This window comes from Eptesicus fuscus, chromosome 21, assembly GCF_027574615.1.
Source record: "Eptesicus fuscus isolate TK198812 chromosome 21, DD_ASM_mEF_20220401, whole genome shotgun sequence".
Taxonomy (NCBI): Eukaryota; Metazoa; Chordata; class Mammalia; order Chiroptera; family Vespertilionidae; genus Eptesicus; species Eptesicus fuscus.
In genome coordinates, this window is record NC_072493.1 from 35,982,063 (window position 1) to 35,996,948 (window position 14,886).

The window sequence follows — 14,886 nt, forward strand, 5'->3', positions numbered from 1 at the left end:
AGCCAGTGCGGGGACTTAAAAACTCCTACACCCCCAGCCTATGTTTCCTGCCTTGAAATTCTTGAGGTGTTTAAGGCTGAGTCCAAGTCTAGCTGGGCTATATGTGGCATTTTCAAGCCTTCCAGAGTCAGTTTCCCCAGCTGTAAAATGGGAATGTCCACTCCTGCTTTCCAGAGTGATTTGTGCTGAACCCTTGAGTTTGGCACGAGATCAGCTCAGAAATGGAGCTGATGGTATTATGGGGAATGAGACCATCTCACCCTGGGCCCCATCAATATGGTGGATGAATGGAACTTCATTACTGTTGCTCTGGGTCCAGCCTATTTCTAGGATGTGGTGCCTGCATGGAGACTTCTGCCATGCCCCAACCCCACTCCTTCAACCTGTAGTAGGTGACTTGAACAGGCAGCTAGGCATCTGGTTGGTGGTTATTTTATTGTCAAGGAGGGGAAGGTAGAGGCCATTGAACAGACTACACTCAGTTGGAATGGGTGGCCTGCAAGTCGAAGTGCTCCAGCCCGGCTACCAGGGAGCCGGCCAACTTGATGGTGGCAACCCAGGATGGCTCGCTCAGGTGGTTGATGGGTGTGCTCAGCCTAAGATGAAAGTAGATTCAGCAGGGTCTGGCAGTGTGGTGAGGTCTTTACCCCTTCTAGGCTTCACTTTCTCCATCTACATGAGGGACCATGTCTGATATACTATAGGCAGTCTAGGGCAGGGCTATATCCAGTTAAACTAAATAGGAAAGGGGCCTGAGATTTGGTGAGTGTGACATCCCCCACTCTCCCTAGCTGAGCTCCAAGGGGTCCAGGGCAGAGGGTCTCCTAGTGCAGTGGTCAGCAAACTCAGTCAACAGAGCCAAATATCAACAGTACAATGATTAAAATTTCTTTTGAGAGCCAAATTTTTTAAACTTAAACTATATAGGTAGGTACATTGTTATTAACTTAATTAGGTTACTCCTAAGCTGGCCTTTGCTAAAAACTCGAGGGGCCAAAGAGCCATATGTGGCTCGAAAGCTGCAGTTTGCCGACCACTGTCCTAGTGATTCAGGATTCTCAGGAGCCAGGGTGACTGATCCTGAAATTCATTGTTGGGGTAATTAGATGATAGTGTCTCCCCTGGATCTGAAGACTCAGGAGTAGTCTCTGCAGCACTAAGACTGGAACATCAGTGCCCGCTGGCAGTCAAAACCTTGGGTCCCAGAGTCAGAAGTTGCCAGAGGCTAGAGGGAGGAGTGTCAGTCTGAGGGGCTAGACCAGGGACTTCCTTTGGAGTGCTGCATTTATATCCATTTGGTTCCAGAAGACGGTCATTTCCCCTCCCGTCCCTGAAGGGCTTGGAACATGGCCCCTCTTGGTACTCTCAGGGACAGTGTCAAGGCTGAGAAGACTGTCAGCTGGGACCAGCTTCCCTCCCTGATGGCTCCAGAGAGCAACGAAAGTAACAACAGGGCCAGGAGTCAGCTTGAAGGGCTGGATACCAAAGGGCTGGGCCAACGTGTTCCCACTTGGAGCCCAGTTGGGTTTGAGTTGCAGCCAAGGAAAAGGTCAAGGGTAACCTGGGGTCATGAGCAAAAGGGCTGAGTGGGACTCTACCCAAGGAAGTTGGGTTTGGGACTTAAAAGGGGTATGCCCTCCTCTCCCTAACTCCCCACTTTCCCTCCCTAACCCCCTACCTCCCCTCACCAGGCAGACACGTTGCGTGGCAGGCGGCGATGGCGTGGCTGGTGGCGGCAGTAACACTTGCAGGGGCAAGAATTCAGCACCTGGAAGGGCGGCCAGTGGCGTCGGGCGGCAGTGTTAGCCGTCCCCGCTGGAGGAGCTCCGCCACCACCACCTCCACCACCGCTGTCAGTCATGGTCGCTGCAGTCCGTTCACGAGGACCCTCTCCAGGTGCACCATCCTCACGGGTCGCGCCCCGGGCAGCGCGCGGGCCCTTGTTTTTGCGTGTGCGGGTTTTGATGGGCGCGGGCGGGGGCGCAGGTGGTGATGGTTCGACCCTATTGGGAGCTGGAGCCGGGGATGGGGCTGGGGCCTGGTCTGCAGCCAAGGCGAGGGGCGGGGCGGTAGCCTGGGCGGACTCCAAGGGGCCTGAGCCTGGGTTTGGTGGGAGCGCTGCGAACTGTGGCGTTGGCTGGAGAACTGGTGGCTGCGGTATGGGCTGCGGCGCCAGAGGCGGCGTGGGTGGTGGCGTGGGCGGTGGCGGAGGCGGTAGCAACTCCTGTTGGCCGGGAGGCCTGGGGCGCACCGGCTCTCCATTGGTGGGCGCTGGGAAGATGAACATAGGCGGTGCAAGCAAGGCGGGTGCGGGCCTCCGGGGGGGCCCGGGAGCTGGGTGCGTCTGCCCTGGAGGAGGCTGCAAGGAGCCCCAGGGACCTGAGAACGCGGCTGCGCGCCGTCTGGGGGCCCCGATGCCTCCGCCTGCCCCGTTGAAGCGGAAGTGGCGTTCAGGGCCATCGGGAGGGCTCACCCAGTCAAATTTGGGCTTCGAGCCTGGGAAGGTGGTGTAGGGTGGTGGCGGAAGGGCCCGGGCGTGGGACGCAGGCACGGAGGGGGGTCCAGAACACCCTTCGCCGTCTCCATTACCGCCCTCTGCTTCCTGGGTCACCCGAGGGACCTCTCCAGGGGAGCGAGCGGCCCCAGGAGTCAGGGGCCCTTGCTTCAGGACCTCGGCGTAAGAGATGGCGCCCGAGGCAGTGGAGAAGAGTCCCCTGCCTCCGCTGCCCCCTAGCGAGACTTTGGCGACTAAGGAACTCGATGCTGCCGCTGGGGGCAAAGGAGGCCCCGACTTGAAGGTGACTTTACACAGCAGACTCAGGCCGGACTCGGAGGCCACAGGCCGGGCCATTTCACCCTCGCCGGCTGGGGCAGGAGCTCCTCCGCCAGCCCTGCCGGCTGCCTGGCGCTCGCTGCTGCGAGGGACCTGGTTTTCTATGGGGGTTGCGGCAAGTGTGGCCACAGCAGGACTTATTGTGTGGTCCGGGGTTTGCTGGTCGGGAGGCGGCGGTGGTGACGTCTTTCGCGGCTCCAAGGCTGGGGGAGTCAGGGATGGGGCCCTCGGGACTGGGTCGGGGTCCTCTTCGGTTCGTGGCAGAGGCGGCGGCGGCGGTGGCGGCGGCGGCGGCGGCAGCGGGCGGAGGCTCGGAGGGTCGCCCTGGCCGCGATGGCTGGCTTCCAGTAGACCACGGAGCCGAGGCACCGGAGTGCCCGTGGGTTTCCGCCACTTAGACGGCGTGGGCAACAGGGTGCCCACGGGGGGTGGGGATGGTGTGGAGACCGCGGCCGCAGCCGTCTCCTCTGAAGGGGGCATCCCTGGCGAGGGCAGTTCTAAGGACAGGGGCGAGGGTGAGGCCTGGGGCTCCGGGGGTACCAGGAGTCCCTGGGGCGCTGAGCTGCTGGGGAACCAGACGCCCAGCCCGCGAGCCAGGCGTACGGCAGGGGAGGAGGGGGTCACCTCGGGCTCCGCCAAGGATGTCCGGCGGGAGTCGGAAGAGCGGTCCGAGGCCTGCTCTTTTCGGGAGCCCCCGCCCGCGGACGGCTCCGACTGCACGTTCCCCATTCCTGACGGAGGTCGGAGACTGTGGTCGGAAAAACGTGCACCAGTCAGTCTGCCAGGTGTGTGGGGACCCGACGAAACTGGCTGTCCTTGGTCCACTCAGGCACCAGTCTCTAGGCGCATTCGTGTTCCCTGACCCCCGCTCTCACGCCTTCTCCCCCGCGGCCCCAGACAGCTGCTGTTCACACACAGGCTCCACCCTTAGTTTAGTGAGGTTCTATCCCCAATGCCTCGGCTGGTCCCTCCGATCAATCCCTACCCTTGGGCCACCTCCTAGGTCTTCAGGCTCCAAGACACAGGTCTTGCCCTGCCCGCTTTTCTCTCTCAGGCCACCTCATTCATGATGCTTGTGCTCAGTAGCCTATAAGGTCCACAAGTTCAAGCTTCTCTCCCTGCACGGTAGCCTCACCCCCACTCTAGTCCCGCCCCCAACTGCCAGGAAATAGGGCCTCCTCAACACCTACTCAGGTCCGGCCCCGCCTCCACCTAACAAATTCCAGGTGTGCTAGTAATGCTCAGCCCTCAGCCCTCACCTCTAATCCTCTGATCTCTCTCTCTCTATCTCGATGTCGATCATTTGGGGCCTGCCTTCTATCCAAGCAGCGGCAGCGCTTCAGGCCTCACTCCTAAACGCTTTCCTGCTCGGGTTCCAGCGCAGGCCTCAACACTCAGGCCCCACCCCTTCCCCAAGCTCCGCCCTTGGCTCCTCCGCCCAGCGGTTCCCACTCACCGATTTCTCCTGCCCACCAAAGTTCACACCACGGCCCCCTGGGCCCAGGGCAGGGCGGGGAACGGCCGTAGAGGAAAATAACCGAAAAGAACGGGGATGCGGGCGAAGGCAAGTGGGCGAGACAGCTAGGGCGGACCCCGAGATCCAGGCCCCGCCCCCTGGCTCGAGGCCACGCCCTCCTGTTCGACAGCTTGAAACTGGCCTCTCGCGAACCTGGATCTCCCTGGGAAATACTCGGGGGTCTTCTTCCCTACTCCTAGGCCTCGGAGGTCTAAGCCCCACCCCTTTGGACAGTTCTCCTTAGCCCCGCCCCTTTACAATGCCCCGCCCTCCCATTAGTCCCCCTCCCTAAGGCCCGCCCATTAGGAACACGGCCACGTAGCTCCTCTCTTGGATCTCTCCTGCGCCCCTTCCCCAAAACCATTTACTCCTAAACTCCCAAGACCCTCTCTGTCCATCGCCCGCCCTGGAGGCCCATCCACCAGGGACCGGCCCTTCTCCATGACGTACTCACTAGCCTGCGCCTTGGGCGTCCGGTCTCTCCTTTCCCGGGCCCTCCGACCTCGCCCCCTAGTGAAGGCTCCCTTCTCGCCCCCTGCCTTTGGAGCCCCTTCCGTCTAGTACCCAAAGCGCAGACCCTCGCCTCTTTAGAACGCTGAGGCCAGGCCATGTCCCGGACCCCTTCCCCACATCCTGAGGCGCTCATGGCTGGGAAAGCAGGGTATCCTTTCTGGATCCTGAGAAAATGGGGGCTGGGGGGCTGTTCCCGGGAGCTGGTGCCGGGCTCTAGGACCCAGCGGGCAAGTACTCCCGCCTCGCGTTTACACCACCCCAAGCCTCCCCCTCCCCCTTCCCATCTTCCAAGCTCCCCCTTCCTCCCCCCTCGCCCCGGCTCCCGGAGCCCGTCTCTAGCGCCGCCGGAGCAAGCGAGGGAGCCGGAGCGAAAAGGAGGAGGAGGAGGAGGAGGCCACGTCGCCGCCGCTCGGAGCCCGGCCGGAGCCTCCCAGGCAGGTGCCGCGGAGGGTGAGGGGGCGAGGGCTGTCCTGGTGTGGGGACGACCTGCACCGCGTTGCGCCTCCTGCCCACCGGGGCGTCCCCAGATCCCGGCTGGAAGAACAAGGGGGTGGGGGCTCCTAAACTGCGCGGCAGCCATTTGGGGTAGCAGTCTCCATTTGGGGGGCCTGGACTTCCTCCCGAGGATGCTCCATTCATAAAATTCTGTACAGGACCCCCACCATTGAGAAGCTGTGGGGACCACTCCTCCGGGGAAACAGATGTGTGGAGAGCATAGAGCACCCAGGAACCCCGGCGTCCCTTCGAAGCGAGGCCCTGCAGGGGACCCCTGCCCTTTTTCTCGGCTTCACCTGTTGTCCGGGGAGGCGGGCGGACAAAGGAAGCTGTGTCACGTGACTGCTCATTCACAAAATCCCATCCCATTGAGAAAAGGGGGCTGGGGGCGCTGGCGGCTCTGCGGCCGCCCCTTCCCCTATTGAAGGGCCGGGGGAACCGGTAGCCTGCTAGTGGGGGAAAGGGCCAGAGTTCGTTGCGTGGGTCCCTAAGTCTGGGACGCCAGGGTCCCTGCACTAGGCGGTAGTGAGGGGCTGGCCGGCGGCCCGAGTCCCGGGCAGAGGGCTAGGTCTCTGAGCTGGGGGGCGGGGTAAGATGGTTTTGAAGGATGCTGGGGCGGGGAGAAGGAGGGATCAACGCCCACCCCCTTCCCCCGCCAATTTCTCCCCTTCGCCTTCCCGCGGCTGGGGCCTGAGGGTGCAGGCTTGTTTTTTATTTTGTTTTTTTTTTTGTGAATGAAATGCTCTCTGGATGTGCCTCCGTCGCCGGTTTCTGGCTTCCTCTGCCTCCATCTCCCTGTCGGCCTCTTTCTGGTCATTTCTGGTTCTCTCCCTGACCATCTCCCGTTGCTGGGTGACTCAGTGAACTTTGCATCCGGTCTCATTCATAAATGCGGGAAGGGGGAGGGGGGGGCGGGGAGAGCCCAGTGGCCTGAGCGGCAGCGTGCAGAGGCAGTGAAGGGGGGACTGGAGCTGACTTGATGGGCTCTAAGAAAATACGTATGCGCAGGCACCCAGCTGCGAGGGGGAAGGATGGGTGGGGCTGTGGGTATGAGTAGGAGAGGAGAGAAGGGAGGAAGGAGATGGGGTGGATGGGTATGAGCAGGAGGGGGAAGGGAAGTGGAAACCCAAGGCTGTGGGGGTTCGGATGGGAAAGATGGGGAGGGGGAGAAAAGGGGTATGGAAATAAAAGGTAGATACGGAGAAGGTGGGGAGGGGAGAAAAGAGACGGCCTGAGGAAGAAAGGAGCCATGCTGGAAGAAGGGGGCAGGGAGAGAAGGTGGGTACGGGGAAGAAGGTGGAAATGGAAGGTAAGCTGAGTATCAAAGGTGAAAGTTGCAATGGATCCAGACGTGAGAAATGAAGAGGGGAGATGAAGAGGGTTCGTGAGACATCGAATGTGAGAACAGGATTGGAGTTCACTGACCATGTTGTCCCTGTCCCCCCACCTCCAGGTACATGGTTCGGGTCCGAGCTGTGGTGATGGCCCGAGATGACTCCAGTGGGGGCTGGCTGCCTGTGGGGGGCGGGGGCCTCAGCCAGGTGAGCTTATGTCGGGTCCAAGGGGCCAGGCCCGAGGGGGGGGCCCGCCAGGGGCACTACGTCATCCACGGGGAGCGACTCCGGGACCAGAAAGTGAGCCTCCCTGGGGCACGGGGACTAGGGTGGGGGCCTGGGAAAATAGGGACATGGGCCTGGGAGTGCAGAGGTGAAGTCAGGTCATCTCCAAGCCTGGGGACCAAACCTGAGTGTGGGATGGAGTTTGGAAGTGGATATCTGTCCTATGGATAAAAGTGGCGAGTTTCGGGAACATTTGGAGTATTCGGCAGGTCTTGTCCACTGCCATCGCCTGATGGACTATCGTAGCAGCCTCCTCACTGCTCTCCTGGCCCTGCTCCCTCCCCCACCTCAGTGTGTACCACAGGGGCTCTGCTAACACATCACTCAGATCACATCCCTCCTCTGCTTAGAACCTCTCACTGTTCCATCTTGTCCCGAGTCCTCACCGCAGTGCCCTACACTCTTGGCCTCTATCTGCCCTAAATACCTGGAGGCATTTGGTGGGGGACTATCTGGAAACGTCAAATAGGGCTTACAACCCTATATTTGGGTTCAGCAGGCATATTCTGGGCACGATAGGGAAGAACAGTGTTAAAGTTTCAGTTGGGGGTGTAGTAGAAAGATCTGGATGGTTTGCTAAGGCTTGGGGGAAGGGTTGCATTTCAGGGGAGGGGTCAGAAGGAACAATGCATGGGGATTTGAAATGGTGTGAAGGAATATAATGATGTTGGGCAAGGATATAAGGGATTATCTAGGGTGTTGACCAGCATGTGTTGGGGAATCTGTGGGAGTTTGATAAGAATTTGGGGGGTAGTGTTTTGGGAGATTATTGGGGCATTGATAGGGGATTAACAGTAATATTTTGAGGAGTTTAATAAAGTTTGGGGAATACTATTGAGTCAGAGGAGGGATATTTGATTATCAGAAGTGGACTAATTAGTTTTTTGAGGCATTCGATAAGATTTGGGATTCCTATTGGGATATCAGAGGAGGGGGATTGGAAAAAGGGATCAGGGGGTTTGGGGGAAATATTGGAGTATCAGACGTCCACTCAATAAAATTGGGGAGTGATATTGGTCAGGGTTCAGGGGTACACCTAGGATAGAGAAATGAGGTTTAGGGGTATGCAGAGAGGCTGGGGGTGGAGGAGAAGTCATACGCATGGCTGGATGGAGGTGTCTGACCTGCTCCTCCTGCCCTCAGACCACCTTGGAGTGTACGCTGAGGCCAGGCTTGGTTTACAACAAGGTGAACCCCATCTTCCATCACTGGAGCTTGGGTGACTGCAAGTTTGGGCTGACGTTTCAGAGTCCTGCAGAAGCTGATGAGTTCCAGAGGAGCCTGCTGGCAGCACTGGCGGCACTGGGTCAAGGTGAGTGGTACAGGTGGTGGGCACTGGGGGCTGGGGTGGAGGGGTGGGAGAAGCTGGGGTACATGGAACTCATTCTCTGCTTCTCTCCCTGTCCCAGGCTCACTCACTCCCTCCTCCTCTTCTTCCTCCTCCCCTTCCCAGGACACTGCAGAGACCCCCTGCCCTCTGACGGTGAGTTTCCAGGACCAGCTCTGCTGGAAGGGCAGGGGTTTATTTCTGTTCCACAACCATTATTGAGCACCTACTGTGTATCAGGCATCATGCCACAAGCTAGGGACAGAAATTTGGGCCCAAACTATCAGGTCAATTCTATCCCAGTTATTCTAGTTTCTGTTCTATCATGATAGAACATATTCACACATTCATTCAAGGGTATTTATTGAGCAACTTTAATTAGCAGTGTTTTAGGCACTGGGGATACATCACTGAACAAAACAAAGTCCTTTTCCTCATGGAGCTTCTCTTCTAGTGTGGAAAGGCAGATTTTTTTTTTTTAAAGATAAACTATAAAATGAATAAATACTAAAAGTAAATATATGAACAAATTAATGACAAGTCCATCCTTTTAGTGTCTCAGGGTACAAACCTTGAAGTCAACCTCGACTCCTCTCCTTTTTTATGCCTCTCTATCGGCAAATATTGGCTTCACTTTCAAAATGATCAGACTCTGCCTCCAATCTGGTAACTGCCCAACCTCATCTCCCAACTCGACCATCCCACCCGCTTCTCATTGTCAACGCCTTCATCCCCCCAAAAAACAAAACAAAACAAAACAAAACAAAAAACTCTTCCTGAGCACAACCAGAGGGACCCTATTGATATCTAAGTCAGATTATGGCCATCCCCCACTCAGAACCCTCCCCAGGGCTCCATCTCACTCAGGGTAAAGGACAGAGTCCCTTACAGGGGTACATAAAATCCCACACCATCTGGCCCCCTCTTTTTCTCCCTCGTTCCCACTCTGCTTCAGCCACACTGATTGCCTCACTATTACTCCAAAAGGGCAGGCACATTTCTGTCTCAGGGCCTTTGCCCTGGCTGGTCCATCTGTCTTGGGACACTCTTTCCTAAATTTCCACATGGCTCGTTTCCTTATATTTTTCAGGGCTTTACACACATCGCCTTCTCACTGAGGCCCTCCCTGAGGAACCTGTTAAATTGCAATATCCTGATGCTCCTTATTCTGTTCTAATTTTTCCCCAACTTCTAAAATATTGTACTTATTTTCTTTCCCAATAGACCATTTTCTTATCTTTTAATTTACTGTCATTCTCCCATGCTAGAATGTCAGCTCCTAGAGGGCAAGGATCTTTCGTTGCTGTCTTGCAGCATCTCCAAGGCTTAAAACAGGGCGCGGTAGAGATACAATAAGTGTGCAGTAAAGATGTGTCAAATACATTTATTGAATCAATAAATGCCCAGAATGTCCAATGTGATTTGGCACTTGCTGGGAACAGTGGGAGTTGCTTGAGACACTGAGGAACAAAACTGGTTCTCTGGCCCTCGCCGGTTTGGCTCAGTGGATAAGGCATCGGCCTGTGGACTGAAGGGTCCTGGGTTCGATTCTGGTCAAGGGCACATGCCAGGGTTTCTGGCTTGATCCCTAGTAGGGGGCGTGCAGGAGGCAACTGATCAATGATTCTCATCATTGATGTTTCTATCTCTCCCTTCCTCTCTGAAATCAATAAAAATATATATATTTTTAAAAAACACACACAAAAAAACTGGTTCTCTGGGCAGACCTGGGGAACTCCCAGTGTAATGGGAGATTTCAGGTAGGTCTACAAAAAACACATAGATAGTTCTCGATTATTGAGTGCTTACTCAGGAAAGATGGCGTGCCTTCCATGCTTCATCTCACATCCCTACACGAGCCTATGTGAGCCTGGCATGTCGTGGGTGTTCAATGAATGGCTATTGAAGAGAGTAAACAGATGACTTAGGAATGATTCCCAAGTTACAGAAAGGAAACTGAGGGTCCGAGAAGTGATGCTTCAGCTTGTAAAGGATAGAGCTTGGTCTGGGTGGGAAAGAAGGAATTCTAGGTGGTGAAACTGCCCCAATAAAGGTGTGGTGGTGAGCATGAGGCAGGACGGCAGCTGGCTGGCCAAGGGAGAAGGCTTCTGAGAAGGGAGAAAGATGATTTAATGTTATGTAGGTTCGTGAGCTGAGCAGGTAAGAAGTGGGGGGGGGGGGGGGTGCGGGGGGAGAGAATAACAATAACGATAACCATTTCTAGCTCTTCCTGAACTTCAGGCATGTGCCATGCCCTTTACAGTGGCACCTAACCGCAGCCTTAAGAATAGACACTATTATAACCCTAATGTTACAGAGGAAGAAATTGAGGCTCAAAGAGATTAGCTCACTTGCAGGAGGCCACACAGCTAGTCAGAGGGGGGTGGGGTGGTTTGAACCCTGGCCTGGCTGGCCACAGAGCCCTCGCTGGAGGGGAGGGGGTCTATGTGAGGGCATCAGCTGGGTTGTGCCTACCTGGCTCTGAGGCTGCCAATCTCCCCCCAGTCCCACGTGGACAGCGACTCCTCCTCCAGTCACAGCCGCCAGGAGACCCCTCCCACCACCGCTGCAGCGGCCCCCCAGGTCACCGAGGAGTCAGCTTCCAGCTTCGGGCCAGCCACGCCCCCCCAGCACCGCTGCTCCTCCACTCAGGTGCGCCCTTCAATCCCCAGCAGAAGTCTGGGGCACCTCATGGGGCGCCGGGAGTCCCGAAGTGGGCAGGAACTGAGGCTGCAGAGGGCCAAGAAACCACAAACACTCTAGGGGTGGTTGGCCGGAGTTCATGGTGTGATCGGGTGGAATTGGAGAGTCTGGGATCCTTGGAGGGTTGGGTGAGGGTTTCTAGCGTCTCCTGCGCTCCTGGAAATTAGTTCTGAATTCCAGAGGGGTTTGGTGGACGACTTGGGCAATGAATTCTTCTAGTATTAGGGGGTTGCTCTTGGATTTTTGAGAGAGCACAGGACGGGAGCCTGGACTCCTGGGCCCTTAAGGTGTGGGCTTGGTGCCTGGATTCTTCTGTCCGTCCCTAGATTTCCTCTGACCCTGGGAGAGGAGTGGGCTTGGGGTTTGGAAGACTGCTGGACTCAGGCCACAGGGTCCCAGGACAGGATCCTCGGGTGAATGAAGCCTGTGGCGAGGTCTTTGAATTCTCGGGTTTTTCTGAGACGAGGCTGGGTTGTGATTGTGATGGGATGTCAGGGATCACAAACCCCACTGATGGGTTCTCCTGTCTCTTCATCCCACAGAGCTATCCTCCGCTCCTACCGTTCACAGGATTTCCGGAGCCCTCAGAGCCCCTGGCCGGGGCAGCGGGGCTGGGCTGGGGCAGCCGCGGTTATGAGGATTACAGGCGCACCGGCCTGCCCTCGCCCCTCACCCTGTCCACCTGCGTGGTTCGCTTTGCCAAGACTGGCGCGTTGAGGGGTGCAGCCCTGGGGCCCCCAGCCGCCCTACCTGCTCCTCTCCCAGAGGCGGGACCTCCCGCACCAGCCAAGGCCTCCCCGGAGGCGGAGGAGGCGGCACGCTGCGTGCACTGCCGCGCGCTCTTCCGCCGCAGAGCCGATGGGCGCGGTGGCCGCTGTGCGGAGGCCCCGGACCCGGGTCACCTGCTGGTGCGCCGTCTCAGCTGCCTGTGGTGTGCGGAGAGCTTGCTCTACCACTGCCTGTCGGATGCCGAAGGCGACTTCTCGGACCCGTGTGCCTGCGAGCCGGGCCACCCACGCCCTGCTGCGCGCTGGGCCGCGCTGGCCGCACTCTCCCTGGCCGTGCCCTGCCTCTGCTGCTACGCGCCCCTGCGCGCCTGCCACTGGGTTGCAGCACGATGTGGCTGCGCGGGCTGCGGAGGTCGCCACGAGGAGGCCGTGCGGTGAGGATGGCCTGGTGGACCCAAAATGGAGGGTCCAGGACCCCCGGGCTCCGTTTGGAACCCAAATCTAAACTTAGGCACACCTGGAACTTGGAGCTCGAGTTTAGATTGGGAGACCCCAGACCTGGAACCTGGACTCCAAATCTAGGATTGAGGGTTCCCAGGCCCAGCGTCACCGAGCTGTCTGCCTAAGTCTTAGGCATCCTGAGTTCTGGCATCCTCATCCTGCTGTGCCCCTCCCCCCATGACCTAGACTGAGGCGACCCCAGTCACCCCCAGGCTCTGCACCTCAGGGCACACAGGTCCCTGACAGAGGCAGGGCCCTGAACCCTGACTGAGCCCCCAGGTTACAGCCCCGGAAGAGTCAGGAGTTTCAAAATACCTGACCCTGCCTGTATACAATTACTCCCACATCTTGAGATCACAGGACCCAGAATCACCCCCAAATGGTTCCTGAATGCTCATCTAAAACCTGGGGCGCCTAGCCCCAGGACCCCTAAGACACCAAGCCCTCTTAAGATGCCCTGGGTTCGAGGATATGCTCAAATAGATGTTCTCTGACCAAAATGGCTTGGGAGACCCACCTCATAGCCTCACCTCTTCCCCCCGTCCCCCAATCCAGACATCAGATTCCAAGATACTCTGGGAGCCAGAGATCAAAGACAGCTGCACACACACACACACACACCCCCACAACCTCCCCAGCCAATGTTTCCAGGAGCTTTGAATCTCATACAGGACGCTGAGGTGCCCAGTACTTTCAGATTAGGACTGAAGGCCACCCACACCTAAGGACCCAAGGCAGTGGTACCATATCCTCAGAGAGCCCTCTTGGACCTAGATTTCAAGCCCCAGGATGTCCTGGGATCTTTGGCTTCTTTGTACCCACAGATTTCCCCAATCCTCTAAAGGCTGGAAGCCTGGCTCCCAGAGGATGGGGTGTTCATGACAACCCTGACCTTGGTCCCCAGCCTAGAGTGACCCTAAGGTGCTTTAGGAGCACTGGATCCAAGACCCCAAGGTGCCACTGACCTTTCAAATTCAGGGCTCAAGCCTACACAGCATTGGGATTATCCCAGACCTGAGACCTTGGTCCCTGCATACCAGAGTGAGATCTGAGGTGCCCCAGGACCCCAGCACCCTCAGATCTGATTTCTTTGAACTCAAACCTCTCTAGTCTGATATTCCCTGTGATCTGCTGCCCCTTGAATTCTGCTATCCATTGGTCCTTGAGACCCCCAAGATCCCAGACTATGGAACTCTGGGATTCTAGTTCCAGAGTCATTCTCTTCCCCCGCCCCCCGCATGTTCCCAGCATACCACCTAACTCTCTCTTTACCCTAGAGGGGGGGAAAAAACCACCATTGTGAACTGTTTTTGGATGCTAGGACCACTGAGTTCCTCCACTCTCAACATTTCCATAGATGTTTGTGCAGGCCGTTCACTAGCCAAAGGCACCTGGCTGCGGCGGTGGGGGGGCTGGGATTCACCCCACACTGCTCTCAGAGGAAGGTGTGCCTTTTTCTAAGCTGCACCAAGGCACCTTTGGGGCCAGCTATGGCTCTGCTGGTGCACACCCATACTCTCTCCAGCCTCCCAGGCTCTTCCCCAAGCCCGACCTTGAGTCCTGGTCCTAGTCCAAGCTTTTAATGTTTCACCCTCCATTAACCCCTTCTCTTGCATCTCAGAGTTGAGGGTGGCTTCAGAAAGTTTGAAAGCCTGCTTCATGCCCCCCCTGAGACTCCTGTTCAGGGGGAAGGGGATGCCACAACGTTTCTTTCCCTTGAGTGGAATGGGACTCCAGGGTCCCTCAAATCTGATGGCCTGAATAGGGATGAGGGGATCGAGGTCTTGGAGCAACACCATTTTAAATCAGTATATGGGCTTGGGGCCTGCCTCTGGTCCCAAGCATCTGGAAACGTGCACTTATCTTTCTTCAATACCTAGACGTGGGTGGCATGGTTCAAGGACTAGGTCAGGGGGGGCTAGAGAGATAGAGCTTTCTGTCACTTCCTTTAAATGATTAACTATTTCTTACATCTGAACCTGTGAGATTCAGCTCTCCCAACCAGACTCTGGGATGGGTAAGAAAAAAAGGGGGTGTCCCTCTCATCCCCACTCTGCCCAGCTCTCATCACTGTTAGACCCACCAGAGCTGAGACAGAGGGACTGGGGGCTGGGGCACCCTGGGTCCCCACCCCCCTCTCTGTACCTCCAGTCTCCTCCCTTCCGTGATGGGCAGGGGAAAGCTCCATTCTTAACCTACCTCGTTTTGGGGAGGGGTGGGACAGGGGACCAGAATGCTGTAAGGTGCTGTGGGATCTGCAAATGAAGCAGTGGGGGGCTGGGGGAAAGTTCCCCCAACACCACCTGGTCAAGGTCTCCCAGTCCTGCGCCCTGATGATACCCACCTCTGATCCATGAATTCTCTCCATCACCCCAACATTGGGTGCATGGAGGGCTGATCTTGGGAGCCAGGCCTAATTTCCCAGCTGCTTGCCCCTCAGATTGGATACTTGGCCCCCAGATTTAGGGAAGGCACCCTGACATTTATTTTCCTGATCTTGATTCCAAGCCAGTCTGTGACCTCAACATTGTTACTGAAGTGGTGAGGGAGCCAAAGACCCAGCCTTGTCATCGGTGGAGGGGGCATGAGATATTCACTCCAAGAAATGTCTTCGACAAAGTCTCAGCCTGTGTGTTTATTTGCATTGACGT

General features: G+C 57.0%; 2 protein-coding genes across 3 annotated transcripts; one reads left to right on the forward strand and one right to left on the reverse strand.

The window, feature by feature from the left end:
* Nucleotides 1–416: 416 nt before the first annotated feature.
* Nucleotides 417–4,499, reverse strand: GGN (gametogenetin). Of its 2 annotated transcripts, none has more exons than XM_008139640.3 (3): nt 4,290–4,487; nt 1,689–3,581; nt 417–596 (listed from the first exon to the last, which is right to left on the reverse strand). In XM_008139640.3, the coding sequence occupies exons 2-3, from the start codon at nt 3,560–3,562 to the stop codon at nt 479–481; spliced, it is 1,992 nt and encodes a 663-aa protein (XP_008137862.2). In that variant the 5' UTR covers nt 3,563–3,581; nt 4,290–4,487; the 3' UTR covers nt 417–478. The 2 variants fall into 2 exon arrangements, with proteins under 2 accessions (XP_008137862.2, XP_054566594.1); XM_054710619.1 differs by having other exon boundaries at nt 590–672; nt 4,290–4,499.
* A 2,315-nt stretch (nt 4,500–6,814) lies between these two features.
* On the forward strand, nt 6,815–12,172 carry SPRED3 (sprouty related EVH1 domain containing 3). The gene is made up of 5 exons (XM_008139639.3): nt 6,815–6,991; nt 8,120–8,288; nt 8,386–8,459; nt 10,809–10,955; nt 11,549–12,172. Exons 1-5 carry the CDS (start codon nt 6,815–6,817, stop codon nt 12,170–12,172), a joined length of 1,191 nt encoding a protein of 396 aa, XP_008137861.1.
* The last annotated feature ends 2,714 nt before the right edge of the window (nt 12,173–14,886 follow it).

Coding starts and splice junctions, on each gene's coding strand:
- SPRED3 (XM_008139639.3), top strand. CDS start 6,815: ATGGTTCGGGTCCGAGCTGTGGTGATGGCCCGAGATGACTCCAGTGGG. Junction 6,992..8,119: donor AGCGACTCCGGGACCAGAAA/GTGAGCCTCCCT, acceptor TCCTGCCCTCAG/ACCACCTTGGAGTGTACGCT. Junction 10,956..11,548: donor ACCGCTGCTCCTCCACTCAG/GTGCGCCCTTCA, acceptor TTCATCCCACAG/AGCTATCCTCCGCTCCTACC.
- GGN (XM_008139640.3), bottom strand. CDS start 3,562: ATGGGGAACGTGCAGTCGGAGCCGTCCGCGGGCGGGGGCTCCCGAAAA. Junction 597..1,688: donor CCACGCAACGTGTCTGCCTG/GTGAGGGGAGGT, acceptor CTTTCATCTTAG/GCTGAGCACACCCATCAACC.